The sequence below is a fragment of the Monodelphis domestica genome, chromosome X, assembly GCF_027887165.1.
Source record: "Monodelphis domestica isolate mMonDom1 chromosome X, mMonDom1.pri, whole genome shotgun sequence".
In the NCBI taxonomy this organism is placed as follows: Eukaryota; Metazoa; Chordata; class Mammalia; order Didelphimorphia; family Didelphidae; genus Monodelphis; species Monodelphis domestica.
In genome coordinates, this window is record NC_077235.1 from 36,504,559 (window position 1) to 36,521,997 (window position 17,439).

At 36.4% G+C, this 17,439-nt stretch overlaps 1 protein-coding gene across 7 annotated transcripts in view; it reads right to left on the reverse strand.

The window, feature by feature from the left end:
• Nucleotides 1-17,439, reverse strand: part of AFF2 (ALF transcription elongation factor 2) — a 528,832-nt gene that overhangs the window by 56,929 nt on the left and 454,464 nt on the right. For 4 of the 7 annotated variants that reach the window (XM_007507264.3, XM_056809874.1, XM_007507261.3 and 1 more), the window contains one exon: nucleotides 11,755-11,844. The exons of the other annotated variants lie outside the window; for them this stretch is intronic. In XM_007507264.3, coding sequence (XP_007507326.1) covers nucleotides 11,755-11,844 — 90 coding nt within the window. The remainder of the gene's footprint in view (nucleotides 1-11,754; nucleotides 11,845-17,439) is intronic. 7 annotated transcript variants of the gene reach the window in all.

A 17,439-nucleotide genomic window follows, 5' to 3' on the forward strand; every position in this document is an offset into this window, starting at 1 on the left:
TTGCTGAAGAGTACAAAATAATGGAGCCAGGAGGGGAGACAAAATCAACTTTGATTCCATGGCTTGACTTTGCTTTAATACCATGGTTTCCCCATGGTGGTTTATTAATTTATTGGTCTGATAGTTTTTATGAGTCGTGATTCAACATGGGTCTTCTCCTAATACTGAGTTTTATAAAGATATGGAGAATGTAATATAAGTCAGATACAATTATTTTTATGTGCCATGTCGGCAATACTGTAAATATGGGGACAGGAGGCAAAGCTGCTTAGCAAAATGATCTTAATATCCAAGGCAGTGTGAAAATGGAAAAGGAATCCATAATGACAACTAAGATTAGCCATTTGCTCTCTAACCTTATTTACAGAAGCAATCAGAGGTATTCAGGTCGAGTTAATGACCCTGTCTCCAATTAATTCAATTGTTTACAAACAACACTGATGCAGTAGCTGTCTCCCATTCTGCCACCCAGGCTCAGAGGGAATACATAAGACTCCATTAAAAGTGACAATAACAATGCATTTCTTACTGAACCACTATTGTATTATAAATAAATTCCTGATGTTAAATTATGCTCCACGCTTTAACAGAAATTCAATTACGGAAATAATAAAAAGACCGTGTATTTGCCAAGCGCTTGGACGGTAATTTGGCTGCTTAGTTACCAGCAGTTGGCTGTTTTGCAATTTCTTCTTTGCAGAGTATTTTTTTTGAATAAATGCCAGTCTTTTTCATACACATTTTATGAACAAGTTGCAAAATGAAATTTTGAGCTTTTGAATCCAATTATGAAAGACATAACTAAATCTATTATTGAAAAAAAAAAGTCATACAAGCCCTTGCCACCGTTGTTGGGAACCGTAGGGTAATTGAGGTAAGCACAGGTGCTGCTCATTATGGGCCATTGTGCACCATCTGAATTCTGGGAACTGTGGAATTCAGATGGTTTCCACTCTGTTTGTGTGAATAACAAACAAGCATGATTCGGAGGTTGTTTGTACAAGCTTGTACACAGCTCATTTGGGACTCCTAAGACACCTGCTTACCCTTTTGAAGCCAAAACAGTATCATTTATGTGCTGGCTATCCTTGCTATGACAGTTCTGTAGAAGCAACATATTTTATATGCTCCCTCCATCCTGTCCACCCCCTGCACAACCCCTCTATCACATCCACTGCCTTCAGGCTGCTATCAGTGAAAGAAATAGTAGGAAAACAAATCAAAGATGGAACAATTATCTACTGCGACAGGGCCCAGGGAGCTCTGAAGCAGCTTTTGACTTGATACAATTCTGACTATTTGGAGAAAACAGGGCCCACTTTTCCCTTATTGTCTTTAGATGTGTCATACGGAGGTGAAAGAAAACAAATTTCCATCTACAAAGACTCGGGCCGTACTGTCAGAACATACATGAAGAACAGGGGCTTCCTTTTATACCCTGATGGGCCACTGGTACAGACTCTATAGGGAGGCCATTGGCGCATATGAGTCCTATGTATTTGAGCATCACACACAACCCATAGCCTTTTCTCACTTTGATTCCATTTTTCCACGATTTTATCTGTAACACATTTTGTGACACAGGAAAGACCAGTCCAGTTCTCTGTATTTTCTTGTATGGCAAGCTAGTTCCATCTACAATGATACCACCTTGGGAATGGAGGCAGCTGGTACCAGGGCATTCCACCCAACAGAGAAAACTAAGCCTGGTTTCCTTTTTGCTTCTTTCTCAGATGGGCTTTTCAAGTGTTATGTTTACAAACTCAGGGGCAGTGTGTGTTCCAACTCTGTTTTCCTATGGATGCGAAAGCAAGTCAGAGAAGGGGAACAATAATGAAAAGCAAGATGGGAAATTAGATAGAAAGGGTCTGGGAGTAGAAAAATGTCCATAAAGAAGCACTGCAATTTACTTGCAGGATTTGGGTATCTGGGAATATCATTCTTCCAGTTTATCAAATATTGCATTGCGATGTCCAGAGTCCTATGGAAGCCCTGCATTAATGAAGAGCAGTCAATGACAAGTCCATTTGGAAAAGTATGATAGAATATTATGTGGAGTAATCCAGACTTAATTTGTAACGCTGCTATTTACCTTATAGACCTCAGAGAGTTACAGATGTGGCAATGACTAATAAATCCAATAAAAATACAAATCAGGCAAAGTAAGTTCTGGTGTGTTAGGAATGAAATATGACTAATGTAGTTTGCCAGTACTTGAAAGAAAGAATATTGGAATTGCACTTCTCCCCCTTATCATTATCACAGAAAGACTAAGGTAAAGTTATGCAGGAATATAAATAATTTGGAAACCCTCATAGACAATATTCTAGTGTGGGCCTCATTTGCACTTAAAAAAGCTGCCCTTCAGACCTTATGTACTTTTAAGATTTATCTGAAAGATACATGAAGAAGACTTCCAGCCAAAAATGTACATATTTAATGGAATTAGATCTCTAGGCAAGGGAATGTCAGAAGGAAGGAGAAATGAGAGAGAAAATACAAGGTGCTCCTTTCTTGCTTTGATAAATATCTTCTGGGATGTCATTTACTAGAAAGTCATGGTTCTACAAAAAGAAAAGTGGAGTATAAAAGATAATGTATTGCTGAAATGAGTTGCTATTTTCATATTTCCCTTGGAATACTTTTTTTTTGGTCGGCTGGGGACCTTGATGGTGGTTGCCTTTACGGCATGATTGGGAATGGTTATGAAATACTCAAATTCTAGATGAGCATCTGTGGCCCGGTAGCAGGTGAAAGCCAGGGGTAATCTCCTATTAAAGCCCAGGTCAAGGTAGGCAGCATGATGGAGGAGGACCTAGCTTATTTTAAAGACTAGAATTGAAAGTACCACTCTTTCCAGCCTTCCCTGGCTGTCCTTACGTATCAACTAAGATACATATGATGGAACAGGATCCCTCTCTCCCATTAGTGTCGAAATCCTGGGTGATTAGCTGCCTCCTACAAGGAAAAGCAATTACAAATATCTGCATGTATTTCAGTTCCATCTTTCACTCTTAAGAGTGAGAAACAAAGGTTAGTTTAACAGCCTGGGCCCTTCACACAGTGGGAGGTTAATCAGCACTGGCCAAATTGACAACAGTTAGCAAATAGTGATTACATATGTTAACACGAGAGCACGGAGCCGGGGAAAGAATGTTGGGTTTAGAGGCAGAAAAAGTGAGCTGAAATCCCGGCTTTTCTTGTTTGCTACCTGGGTGACCCTGAACAAGGTGTTTGTTTTTCTGGGGGGGTCTCTCTTTCTTTTGTCCAGCTAAAGAATTTTCAATTATATGAAAAGAGATCTGATCATTAGTAACAAATGGAGAGAAATCTTTTAGTAACAGTGTTTGGACTAGATGACCTCGAAGGGCTCTTTCACTCCTAAATTTTCTGACTTTTTAATCTTGGATTGTGATCAGCTGTCAGCTGCCCAGTCCCCAGTCTTCCTTTTCGCCATCTGTAGCCTGCCTATTTTCATTAACCCTAACGTGCTCCAGGTAGAAAATCAACTCATCAATTGGGCATGTAGCTGAGAGATCCCTAGAGAGTAAAATCAACTAAAATTGAATTGGAACAACTTGAGCAAAGAATATCAAATAAATCCCCATAATTCATCAGTGTTTCTGCATATTATCAGTGATACTTAGCATATAGAGATAAAAATAAAGAATTACCAATTACCTATGAACACACACACGAACTGTGTAAATGCAAGCAAAAAACAATTTCCAGAAATTAAGATGCACCCAAATACTTGGAGAAATATTCATTGCTCCTGGGCAGGCAGCATCCAAAAACTGAGGACGCTATCTAGATTAATGTATTTATACAGTGTTATTCCAAAAGATGGCTTTTATATCTGGAAAAATTTTCATTTAGAAATTCATTCTCCTTCTAGCCCACAGCCATCATCTGGAGAAGGGACCTCCCAAATGCCACCCACAGAGCAAGCAAACTAGCCTAGCAAAGCATCCTCAGGGAGAGACAGGACACAGCATGTGCCAGGCAAGTCAGACGATCACCATCTCCCCTTGGATTCTAGACACAGCCCAGTGCCTTCAGTTGGCATCCTGGCAAGAAAGCCTTGTAGAGATGCAGCCTGGGAATTGCTCCTATAGGGCCTACTACAGAGTCACTGAAGATTCAGCAAAAAAACAAATCACGTCACCAAAGTCCTGGCAGGGTATGGCTATTCAACATCAGAAAGTGACTTGATTTTATCAGTGGAAAGGAAATGTTAAAAAAAATAGCACTATCTGCTTTCCTGCTGCATTTTTAGGACCATGGCTACATCTGAGTTGCAAGCAAAACGTCCCATCTGTGTGCTATCCCCCTTGAGAGCAGAAACTGTCTTCCTTTTCTTTCTTTATTTCTTTCTTTCGTATTCCAAGCACTTAGCACAATGGTTTGCATAAAGTAAGCAGTTAATAAATGCATTTTTACTGACCAACAAAAGGTCAAAAATCTCAAGGGAAATAATGAACAAAGTGGGATGGATGGGAGCCTGGCAGTAGTAGCTATGAAACTGTACTACAAAATAACAGTCATCCAAAATGATTTGTTACTGGTTAAAAAATCAAGAGGTTAATCAGCGGAATAGATGAGTTATACGTAAACTAATCTAGTAAACAATTTAGAGTTAAATTCAACTAAAGACACCAGTTACTGGAGTAAGAACTCACTATTTAACCAAAATTGGTAAGGAAAGTGAAAAAGAAGCATAGGAGAAATTAGGTTTAGCCCATTGTCTCACAGTATATAAGATTAACTGCAAATGGAAATGCCACTTAGATATTCCCTAACAAGAAAATTAGGAAATTAAGGAAGAGATTTATTGTCAGACAAGGAAAAACAGTAGGTTATGGAAGATAAAATGGATTATTGTGATCATATAAAATAATTTCTTTTTCCCATACAAAATGAATAAAGCTGAGATTAGAAAGAAAACAGGGACGTGGGGAAAATATTAAAATATTTATGTAAAGTTTCCATGACAAAGTTGTTCTATTTGATATAGAAGATGAACTGATTTGAATTTAAAAGAATAAATAATTTTGTAGTTGGTAAATGATCAAAGGATATGAACAGGCAGTTCTCAAGGGAAAAAAATACAAATTGTCTATAGTCATAGGCAAAAACATTGCAAAAATCAGTAACACCTAGAAAAACTGAAACATCTCTAGGGTTCTACTCCATAACCATCAGACTGGCAATGATGAACAGTAGGAAAAAAGGTACATTGATACATGTAGAGCTATGAATTGTTCACAAAGTACACTAAATGCCATAACCTTTGACCCATGGAGACCATTATCAGTCCTCTGTTTCAAAGAGATTTGTAAAAAGGGGAAAAGGATTTATTTGTATAAAAAAGATCTATAGTATCTGTTTTCTGTGGTGGTACAGACCTGGAAAGTAGAGGTAGCTAAATGGCCCTTGGTAGGGAGTGAAAATAAATTCAGTGAAGAATATGGAGGAAACATTTCCATTTGTGAGCTAGATTGTGATGTACTGGAGGGCAGAATTGTCTTTTACCTTTTTGTATCCTTGATACTTAGGAGGTTAGTGCTTAGCACCTAGCAGGCTAAATGTTTATTGTAAATGTTTATTGATTAAGTGACTGGTTTTTTAAATTTTTATTGAATTAAGAGAATTTTTCCATGATTCCACAATTAATATTCTTTTCCTCCCCTCCGCCCACCCCCCTCCTATAGCCAATGTGCAGTTCCACTGGGTTTTACATGCTAAGTGACTTATTTAAATCAGGATTTTGGTTAAGGGTTTGACTAAGTTATGTTTAGGGGGTCTTTAATACCAACTATATAAGCTTAAACCCATTTAAAAATGTGATTATTTTATATAAATGAAGAATGGATATATTTTTAGTATCACATAAGAGCTTTATAAAGGTCTCGTGGTATGAGGCAATTATAGAGAAATGATAACATAAAGAAATACAAAATAAGCAGAAATACTCAATACATACTTTATAAATTATAACATAATGAAAATAGCAGTCAGAAGCAATAGTGAAAGAGACAGAAACAGACCCAAATTATTGATCTAATAAGGACAGGAGCTGCTTTTTTTTGACAAGACAAAAACAACAAAATAATAATAAAATAGATAAATCCTTGGTTAATTTCATTTTAAAAAAGAAAGAAAACAAAATGATCAGTTATCAAAAATGAAAAGGATGAATTTCCCACCAATAAAGGGGCAATGAAAGCAATTATTCATTGCTATTTTAGTCAACTAAGTGATAACAATCTGACAATCTAAGCAAAAAATGATTATTTGAAATAATATAAATTGCCCAGATTGACACTGACAGAAGAGGAAACGAAAGAGTTAAATGTTCCTATCTCAGAAAAAGACATCAATGAATTCCATAAGAACAAATCCACTGTCAGAGAAAGAACTGATGGAGTCTACATGCAGGTCCAACATATCATTTTTCACTTGATTTTCTTCATGGATGTATGTGTGTGTGTGTGTGTTTGTATGATATGTCTTCTTTCTCAACATGACAAATATGGAAATATATTTAGCATGATAGAAGATGTAAAGCATATGTCAAATTGCTTACCATCTCAGGGAAGGGGGAAGGTAGGGAGGGAATTTGAGGTTCAAAATGCTAGAAAAAAGTTGAACATTGTTTTTACATGTCATTGGGAAATGATAAACTTTTACTGGACAAAAAATTCTAAATCATTAATAATTGGAAAAATGTAACCCCCAAGAGTGTTTTATCTTACACTTAGAGAATTGATAGAGTTGACAAAAAGAGGCGACTATATGTTAGAGTATATGGAAAGAAAGAATCATTAATTCACTCTTGGTGGAGCTTGGATTTGGTTTAACTATTCTGAAAAACTATGTGAAATCATACCCAGAAAAGTACTAAAATGTCCATAGTTTTTGAATATGTGGTACAAACAGTAAATTCTGCAAGAAGATGGCACAAACTGGGATGGTAGTAAGGAAAGGAAGGGTTAAAATGATCCCTTTTCTAAATTCTACTTTATTTAAAGGTCATTAAAAGAAGACTCAAGACATTCAATGATGTGGGGAGAGTAGAGTCATCAATGTGATTATGGATTTGGAGAGGGAAGTGATCTTGCAACTTAATCATTAACTGAACTAGTCTTCTTGCTTCAATAATGCATCTAAGTTGTTTTTGTGTCACAGATCCCTTCAGGCAGTTAAGGAAATGCAGTAGAGTTATCCTCAGAATTATATCAAATAGGAACTTTTGCAAAGAAAATGAATTATATTTAAATACTTTTATCAAAATATTAAAAACCACAAATTCACTTAAGTACTGTTCTTCCATATCTATTTCCTGATTTGACTGAGAATAGTATGATTTGATTTTGTATGATGAAAAGGTTCTAAGATCTTTAGTGTGAGTTTAAAATCATAATAGTAAGCTCCATTATTTAAAAGAATTTGTTCTATGAGCATACCTAAGTACTTCATGATTTTACTTAAGTTTATCAGTTACTAGTATCAGTACTCTTGTATTCTGGAGTTATTACAAATAATTACATAGTGTTAATGAAAGAAAGAAAAACTATTTTAGTGAAGAAATAGCTTGTTAGAAGGGAGAACTCGGTACAAAGAGTGATGTGGGAGGTAATGTTTGGTGTAAAATAACACAATGCCTTACACTGCTATTTCTCAAAATGGGAATGAGTGTGATTGGGTGATGTTATGTTGTTTGGAGAAATGACACGGAGTTAGCATGTAATTAAAAAGTTTTAGTTCATAGAGTTTTCTGCCTATATATATGTGTGTGTGTGTGTGAGTGATATATATAGAATGTGAGAGTACAGGGGATCTTGATGTGACTCATCTGCTTGATTCCCTATAGATTTCAGAGTTTGAAAGAAGTTATAAATCGCAACAATTTACTGTACTTTTTTTCCTAGTTCTGTTTGTACTAATAGGTTTATACAATTTCCATTTGATATAATCAAGTTTGCACTGCTGTTCATGATCACATCTATCCCATCTGTAATTACATATTTTTATGTTGTCATTCAGTATCTGTGACAGAAAATCTGTTTTTACCTTGTGAGTTTTTACTTTTTAGAAGTTCATGTATTTGGAATTTATTATTATATAATGTGATGGATGTTGATAGAAATATATTTTAGCTACAATGCTTATCATAGTAATTTTTATGGGATGTGTCTCTGGGATTAAAAAGCTAGAAGTTACTTAGTACACTTGTTTCTTATGCACTTTACTCATTTCTCCCAGTTTCATAATGGTGACTTTCTAAAATAATTTTAGGTTTGATTGTTACCAGGACTCTCTCTGTCCTACTTTATTTTCTTTGGAAATTTGTATCTTTTTCTTCTAGCATTCTCAGAATCTTATGATAGGAAATAATTAAGTCATTTTTCACCATTTGTTTCATATCCTTTTGTTTTCTGGTCCTTATCAGATATCTTTAGCACTTGTTATTCTAAGATGTTCCACCTTGGGTGGATACTGAAACCTATTTGCAGTCAGTGTTTAGAAAACCAGGCTTGAAGTCAGAAAGATCTGACATCAAATTTGAAGAAGTCTGTTGTTGACTGAATAACAACAATTTTCCATATTTTTCCTACATACACTAGTAATAAATTTCAATTTGATATCATACAAATGCTTTACAATGCTGTTCTTGGTTACATCAATCCTTTGCCTAATGATGTATGCTTTCCTTATCTTTCTATATTTGGAATTTATTGTTCTATTAATGTGAAAGATGTTGATAGAAATCTCTTTTTAGTTAGGATGGTTTTAATTTCTTCATAGCAATCTCTGTGGAATGTAGAGGCCATTTCTTTTTAGTTTGTGCCTTTGAGTTCCTTATTACATCTTTATCTTGTCTATTCTCTTCATTTATGGTACTGTTTTTCAGTACTCAATAAGTTTTATCATGGGAGCTTTGTAGAATAATTTGAAATTTGGTAATAACAAGTACCCCTATTTTACTTTCCTTGGAAGCCTGGCTGCTTTTCTTTAACTATCTTTAGAATATTCTCAGAGGAAACAGTTAAGCCATCCCTTCCTCCATCTGTTTTCTGTTTTATTTTTACCTGATAGCATCCTTAGCACCTGTTAGTCAATCAAGGTTTACCTTGGGTAGAGATTCAAACGTATTCCTAATATGAAGGAAATCACAGTTCACAGACAAGAATGGGGCCTGACCTCAGAAAGGCCTGGGGTCAAAATCACAGATCCAGATGTTTACAATGACAACAATTTAACATAATATTTTTGTATTCACTAGTAGTATGGTTTAACTTGAGATTGTTTGCATTGTCATTTAATGGTACCTCAATGCCATGCCAAGCTATGCATGTTTCACTTGTCTTTCCATACCTGTGGAAAATATAAGCCTTTTCTGGAAAGGTTTGTAATGTTGTGAGCATTTGGAACTCATTTTGTGTAATGGGGAAGGTGATGGTAGGAGGTTTCTTTTGTCTGGGAACAGACAGCCCCTTTCTATGTAGTTTGTGGATTTGGGTTTATCAAGGCAGTGGTGCTTTAGTACATTTGTTTCTTATATAATCTACCCATTGACGCCATTGTTTTCCAGTATTAGTCAAGTGTCATCATGGTGGACACGTAGCCAGTACTAAAAACAGTAGAATAAATGTAGAATTGTCAAATAACTTGAGCTTTGGTTGTAACAAGGTGTAGGTCTGTTCTACTTTGTTTGGAATTTGCCTCTCTTTCTCCGAATGTCTCCTGAATAGTTCCCACTTGTTTCTGTCATTGATTTTCCTGATGGCATCTTTAACACCCGAACATTCCCATCAAACTTTACTTTAACTGGAAGTCGGCCTCTCTTTCCCTGAGCATCCTCAGTATACTATCAGAGGGAACAATAAAGGCCTCTCTTACCTCATCAGTTTTTTATCATCTATTTCTTAGGTGTTCTCCTTGACAGCCATTAATCCCAGAAGTTCTACTTCGGCTAGAGATTGCTTGTCCTTACAAGTAGTATGAATCCATAGCTTAGTGGGAACAAGGGTGGGCCTCAGGTGAGAAAGACTCAAGTTTCACTCTGCAGAAGGCAGTTGTGAATAGAATCCTAACCATTTCCCTTGTTCTACATGCACTAGTAATACATTTCAATTTGATTTAATCAAAATCATCAGCATTGCTGTTCAAGGTCCCATATATATCACATGGCTAATTATTTTGTATCTTTACCTTTTCCTCCTATACGTGTGAAAGACAAACCTTTCCTAATATTTTAAATATTGTGACTGTGGAATGTATTGTTGTATGATATGATAGAGATCTGTTTCAAGATAGGATGCTTTTTGTTTATAGCAAATTTTGCGAAATGGAGACATGATCCTTTCCTTATAGAAGAAATTGTGATTTGGTCCTAAGAAGGTATATCTGTTGTAAGCCTTAAAATTTCTTAGACTTATGAATGTTGGAAATGTCGCCATTTCCAACATTAGGTAGGGAGGGTCCTTCTCCTCCCTACCTAAGACTACTTTAGGACAGAAACCTTTTGCTAAACAATGGAAAGGGCTTTGACCTATGCTTAAGCATAGAACAGGAAGTTCTTTGAGTCATGATTGATTTTAGAATTGATACAATAGAGATACTTGGAATTACAGAACCAGATCTTGGAAAATACAATCTCCACCCTACTTAGAGTAACAGGATTTAGGAAGGGCTGCAGCAAAGGATCAAGATTTAATTATTTGAGAATATGACCTTAAACAGACATGTGCAAAGCCACAGACCTCTGGGCCGTCCTGGGTTAAACTAGAACCACCATTGGCACAGGGGAGACATGGACAGTGATTGGTAGATGTGAGAACTGAGGGGAGGGAACTTAGATGGTTTCCTTAAAAATAGTGGGGTCTGAGGAGAGAAGGAGGAGGTTTTGCTCCGAAGGAGGCTGGAGGTATAGGCCCCTGAGACTGTTTCTCCATTTTGGTCACGTGAGTGATAGGGACTGATCTCTTTTCATTGCCTCAGTTATCTAAGGGCTTGGGCCTTTTGGCCCAGCCTAAACAGAGGGGGTATTTAAGCCCTATTCCCTTCTCTCCCCTTTCTCTCATACCTTTCTTCCTCCTGTTTGTAATTAAAAACTCCATAAAAGGTTGACTTCATTTAGGAATTACATAGCTGAATTCCTTGGTGACCTTAAATTATCAGTCTTTTAAAGTGATTTCCTTGTCACACTGTTCCTTACTAATTATACCTATAATTCTTAATACTTTTTATTTTACAAATTATTATTTATATATATTTAATAGCAATTGTTAATTATTTAACTGTTGGCATCCTTAACACCTTTCATGCTTTCAAGATTCAATTCAGATGGAGATTGGCTGTGGCTCCCACTCTAGAGAAGGGTTCTTGGAAAGCAGAGGTTGGAAGTTGTGAGTTCAAAGCTCAGTGGCAGACAGATAGGGTCAGAGAAGGGAAGTAGAAGCCTACTTTAGTAACTTGCACCTGATACCCTATCATCCTATCATTCTTATCTTAATTTGCATTACACACACACACATGCACACACACACTTAGTGGCTGAGGAAGTGCTTGTCTTAGTGTGGTAACAATTTGTCATGGCTTTTTTAAATCTTTCTTTTCAAATGGCACATTTATGTCTTTCACAAACACATATGTGTTGTTTTCACCTCTATAAAACAGGGTGATGGTTCATTCCCAGTGCTCTTTGACTGTATGCCTTTTTCTTGTGTATTCACTATATTTTCTTACCTATTAAGGGCTGCAGTCAATAAGTGCTTTTCAACAAAATTTTCCTGTCTTTCTACAGGTTGAAGGGATGAACTGCCTCCTTCGAAATCACTGCAAAGAAATTCACCAAGAGTCTTAAACCCATGTAACACTTACATACACACATATATTCATACACACATAATGGATAAGTGACTGATGAAAATTGTTTCATCAAATCGTACTTAAACCTTTGCCTGATGCTTGAGTATGAGTTAATCAGCCCAACTGCTAATGAATTTTCATTATTGAAGCACCAGTGTTGCGAGGCTGAACTATGTTCTTTTCTGGAACTCACTCTTGAATAAGGAGGGAGACCCCTATCCTTAGAGTTTTGCTCTAGAGAGTTCAGAGCAATTGTAGGTGGGAACAGTGCCTTAGGTCGGACAGTTGGACTTTTGGGTACTTAATTTCATTCACTGAGCTTTTACATTTGCCAGAGACAATTGTTTTTAGAAAAAAGATACAGGTTATTTGTCAAAAAAACATTACGGCTGCATGTATAGATGTAAAATGTACTTAGCAGATGGACATTTGTCATTTTAATATGTAACAGTTTGTTTATTCTCTAAGAATAGAACCACTTTCTAACAGAGTTATGAACAAGGACATCAATTAGCAAGATTCAATAGATTAGACTTAAATTTCCTGTAAAAAATATTTCTCTGAAGAGAAATAGAAGCCTACCCTAGTAACTTACATTCTTTCTGTTCTCTGAGGTTTTCTCCAAAGCAAATAAGCTCCCTCTCTCTCCTACTTGCCTATACTTAAAAGTCGCATTCTACTCAATTCCTTTTATCAAGCTCCATTGTTTCTCAGTTGATGATAGAAATTGTGGCCTACTCTCAACCCAGAAGAAGCTGTGCCTGAGTGGGTAAAACACTGGGTCTGGAAGGTGAAGGAAGAAAGTTCCAACCCCTTAGAAGGAAGAATTATTGTCTAGAACTCTTCAGCAAGATAATTATAATCTACATAATAATAAACTCATTAAAATTTTCTTAATTGACTTCCAGGTAAGCATGGCGGAAGATTAGATGCAGCTTGCTTCCTCTCCTCAGACCCAATGATACAGACGACTTCAAAAGACCCCCAAAAACATTTTCATGAGAACGGAGGGAATCTACAGCAGGGAGCAGCACTGAAGGTACATGGGATATGGACATTTCCACACTATAAGAGAACAAAAAAGCTCCCACCCAAACCTGAGCGGACCTACCCTCACCCACCACACCTACGGAGCCAGAGTTAAAGTCAGCACATGCCAGAACCAACGAGTGAGGAAGGGGTTCACCAGGAGTGAGCAATGGGCAGCTCCTAGTCTGGGGAGCTACTAAGATCTCCAAGGACTTACCCCTGAGAGCAGTAACACCCGAAACCCCAGCAAGTGCACCATAATCAATGAGTGTGAAAAGTGCACCCCTGAAGTGAGCAAGGGATACCTATAGGTCTTGGGAGTTAACTAAGACCACCAAGGACTCACCCCTGAGAGCAGTTACAGCCAAAAGGCCAGCAGGAAGGGGAGTGCAGACCTTGGGCTCCCCTGGGAAGATAGCCCAGCTGTGGAGAATTGAGAGTTGGCCCAGGGCAAAAAGCCTTGAGCATTAGATCCATACATAGTGATATAGCCCACCTCACTCAGATTCCTGACTGGAAAGGGAAGGGAAAACCATAGAGATGGCAAACAGTGCCCAGGAACAACTTCCAAACACCAAGAAAAGCAAGAAGAAGGGGTCGACTTTGGATAGTTGTTATGGAGGAAAAATACAGAATACAGAGGAAATAGCAGAAGAGGAATCTCAAATAAATGCTCCAAAACCTTCCAAAGGAAATAGAAATTGTCCACAAGCTCTTGAAGAATTTAAATTGGAGGTTATAAAAAAGATGGAAGCCTTCTGGCAGGAACAATGGGAAATAATGCAACGCGAATTTAACAATCTGAGGGACGAGAACTCCCAATTGAAGAAACATCTGGAAGCCTCAGAAAGCAAGAAAGACCAAACTGAAAAGGAAAAAACCAGTCTTTAAAGACCATAATTGGGCAACTGGAAGACAATGAACTTGCAAAACAGCAAGAATTAATAGAGCAAAGTCAAAAAAATTAGAAGAAAAAATAAAATATCTCACTGACAAGGTGACAGATCAGGAAAACAGAGGAAGGAAAGACTATCATTGTTCTACCTGAAAAGCCAGAAATAAACAGGAAACTTGACATCATAATACAAGATATCATCCAAGAAAACTGCCCTGAGATTCTAGAACAAGGGGACAAAATAGACATTGAAAGAATTCACAGAACTTCCTCTACACTAAATCCCCAAAAGACAACTCCCAGGAATGTAACTGTCAAATTCCAAAGCTTTCAAGCTAAGGAGAGAATCCTACAAGAAGCCAGAAAGAAACAATTCAGATACCAAGGATCACACAAGACCTGGCAACTTCCACACTGAACAACCGTAAGGCCTGGAACATGATTTTCAGAAATGCAAGAGAGCTGGGTCTTCAACCAAGAATTAGCTATCCATCAAAACTGACTATATACTTCCAGGGGAAAGTATGGGCATTCAACAAAATAGAAGATTTCCAAATATTTGTAAAGAAAAGACCAGAACTCAGTGGAAAGTTTGATATCCAAAGAGCAAGAGAAACCTGAAAAGGTAAATATGAAAGAAAAAAGGAGAAAAATGTTTTTTCCTTTTTTCAAACTCTCTTCTATAAGGTCTACATTTAGATCAAATTATATATATATTAATATGTGGGGGAAATGTTATGTGTAATTCTCAAACATTGTATGCATTATTAGAGTAATTAGAAGAATCACTCATAGGGGAAAAGATTGGGGCATAAAGATAATATGGAGAAAGGGGGATCGATGATGGTATCAAGATATACTTGAAGAAATAGAAATAAATTAAATAGAATAATCCTTGTCACACAAAGATACACATGGGAACAGGAGGGGAAGAGAGTGATAATTGGTACTACTTAAACCTTACTCTCAGTGAAGAGCACCTAGATCCATTGGGATCTTGAATTCTATCTTATCCAACAGGAGAAGGGAAAATTAAGGGGGGGGGGAGGGAAAGTAACAGACCCTAAAAAATAAAATTAAAAATAAGAAGGTAACAAAAAGGGAGGGGACTGATTCAAAGTAAACCACCAGTTTAAAAGGTTATATAGCAAAAGAAGAAAGGTCAGAATTAGGGGAGGAGATAAAAATGCCAGGGACGTCACAAGTGACAATCATAACTTTGAACGTGAATGGGATGAACTCACCCATAAAATGTAGACGAATAGCAGAGTGGATTAGAATCCAAAACCCTACCATATGTTGTCTTCAAGAAACATACATGAGGTGAGTAGATACAAGGTCAGAATTAAAGGTTGGAGTAATCTATTGAGCCTCAACTGATAGAAAGAAGGCAGGAATTGCAATCATGATATCTGACAGAGCCAAAGTAAAAATAGACCTGACTAAAAGGGAGTATAGACAATGAGGAAATATCAATAATCAACATGTATGCACCAAATGGTATAGCACCCAAATTACTAATGGAGAAACTAGGAGAATTGAAGGAGGAAATAGATGGCAAAACTATATTGGTGGGAGACCTGAACCAACCACTATCAAATAATAAATAAGGGGTAAAAGATGTGAATGAAATATTAGAAAAATTTGAGTTAATATATATATGGAGAAAAATAAATAGGGACAAAAAGGAATACACCACCTTTTCAGCAGCACATTCACAAAGATTGACCATGTACTAGGTCCTAAAAACATGACAAACAAATGCAGAAAAGCAGAAATAATAAATGCAACATTTTCAGATCATAAGGCAATAAAAATAATGATCAGTAAGGGTACATGGAGAGCCAAATTAAAAATCAATTGGAAATTAAATGATATGGATACTCCAAAATAGGTTAGTTAGAGAAGAAATTGAAGAAAACGGCAATGGTGAGACACCTTCCAAACCTTATGGGATGCAGCCAAGCAGTACTCAGAGTTAAATTCATATCACTGGGTGCATATATTAACAAATTAAGGAGGGCAGAGATCAATGAATTGGACATGCAAATCAAAAAGACTTGAAAGCGAACAAATTAAACACCCCCAAAAGAAAATCAAATTAGAGATCCTAAAAATTAAGGGAGAAATTACTAAAATTGAAAATGATAGGACTATTGAACTAATAAATAAGACTAGAAGCTGGTACCTTGAAAAAAACAAAAAAAGAAAAGCCAATTAACAGTATCATAGATGAAAAGGGGGACCTCACCTCCAATGAAGAGGAAATTAAGGCAATCATTAAAAGCTTCTTTGCCCAATTATATGGCAATAAATATGCCAATATAGGCAATATGAATATTTACAAAAATATAAATTGCCTAGACTAACAGAAGAAGAAATAGAGTTCTTAAATAATCCCATATCAGAAAAAGAAATCCAACAGGCCATCAAAGAACTTCCTAAGAAAAAATCCCCAGGGCCTGATGGATTCACAAGTGAATTCTATCAAACATTCAAAGAACAGCTAATCCCGATACTATACAAACTATTTGACATAATAAGCAAAGAGGGAGTTCTACCAAATTCCTTCTATGACACAAATATGGTACTGATTCCAAAGCTGGGCAGGTCAAAAACAGAGAAAGAAAACTACAAACCGATCTCCCTAATGAACGTAGATGCAAAAATCTTAAACAGGATACTAGCAAAAAGACTCCAGCAAGTGATCAGAAAAGTCATTCACTATGATCAAGTAGAATTTATACCAGGAATGCAAAGATGGTTCAATATTAGGAAAACCATCCACATAATTGAATATATGAACAAGCAATGCAACAGAAACCACATGATTATCTCAATAGACGCAGAAAAAGCCTTTGATAAAATACAACACCCATTCCTATTAAAAACACTAGAAAGCATAGGAATAAAAATAATAAACAGTATAGATCTAAAACCATCAGCTAATATTATCTGCAATGGGGATAAACTAGATGCATTCCCATTAAGATCAGGAGTGAAACAAGGATGCCCATTATCACCTCTATTATTTGACATTGTACTGGAAACACTAGCAGTAGATATTAGAGAAGAAAAAGAAATTGAAGGTATTAAAATTGGCAATGAGGAGACCAAGCTGTCACTCTTTGTGGATGATATGATTGTCTACTTAAAGAATCCTAGAGAATCAACAAAAAAGCTAGTGGAAATAATCAACAACTTTAGCCAAGTTGCAGGATACAAAATAAACCCACATGAGTCATCAGCATTTCTATATATCTCCAACATATCTCAGCAGCAAGAATTAGAGAAATTCCATTCAAAATCACCCTAGACAATACAAAATACTTAGGAATCTATCTGCTGAGACAAACACAGGATCTATATGAACACAACTACAAAACACTCTCCACACAACTAAAACTAGACTTGAACAATTGGAAAAATATTAACTTCTCATGGGTAGGATGAGCTAATATAATAAAAATGACCATCTACCCAAACTTATCTATTTAGTGCCATACCCATTGAACTTCCAAAAAAACTTTTTTACTGAATTAGAAAAAAAAATAACAAAGTTCATTTGGAAGAACAAAGGATCTAGGATATCCAGGAAAATAATGAAAACAAAACACAAAGGAAGGTGGCCTTTAAAA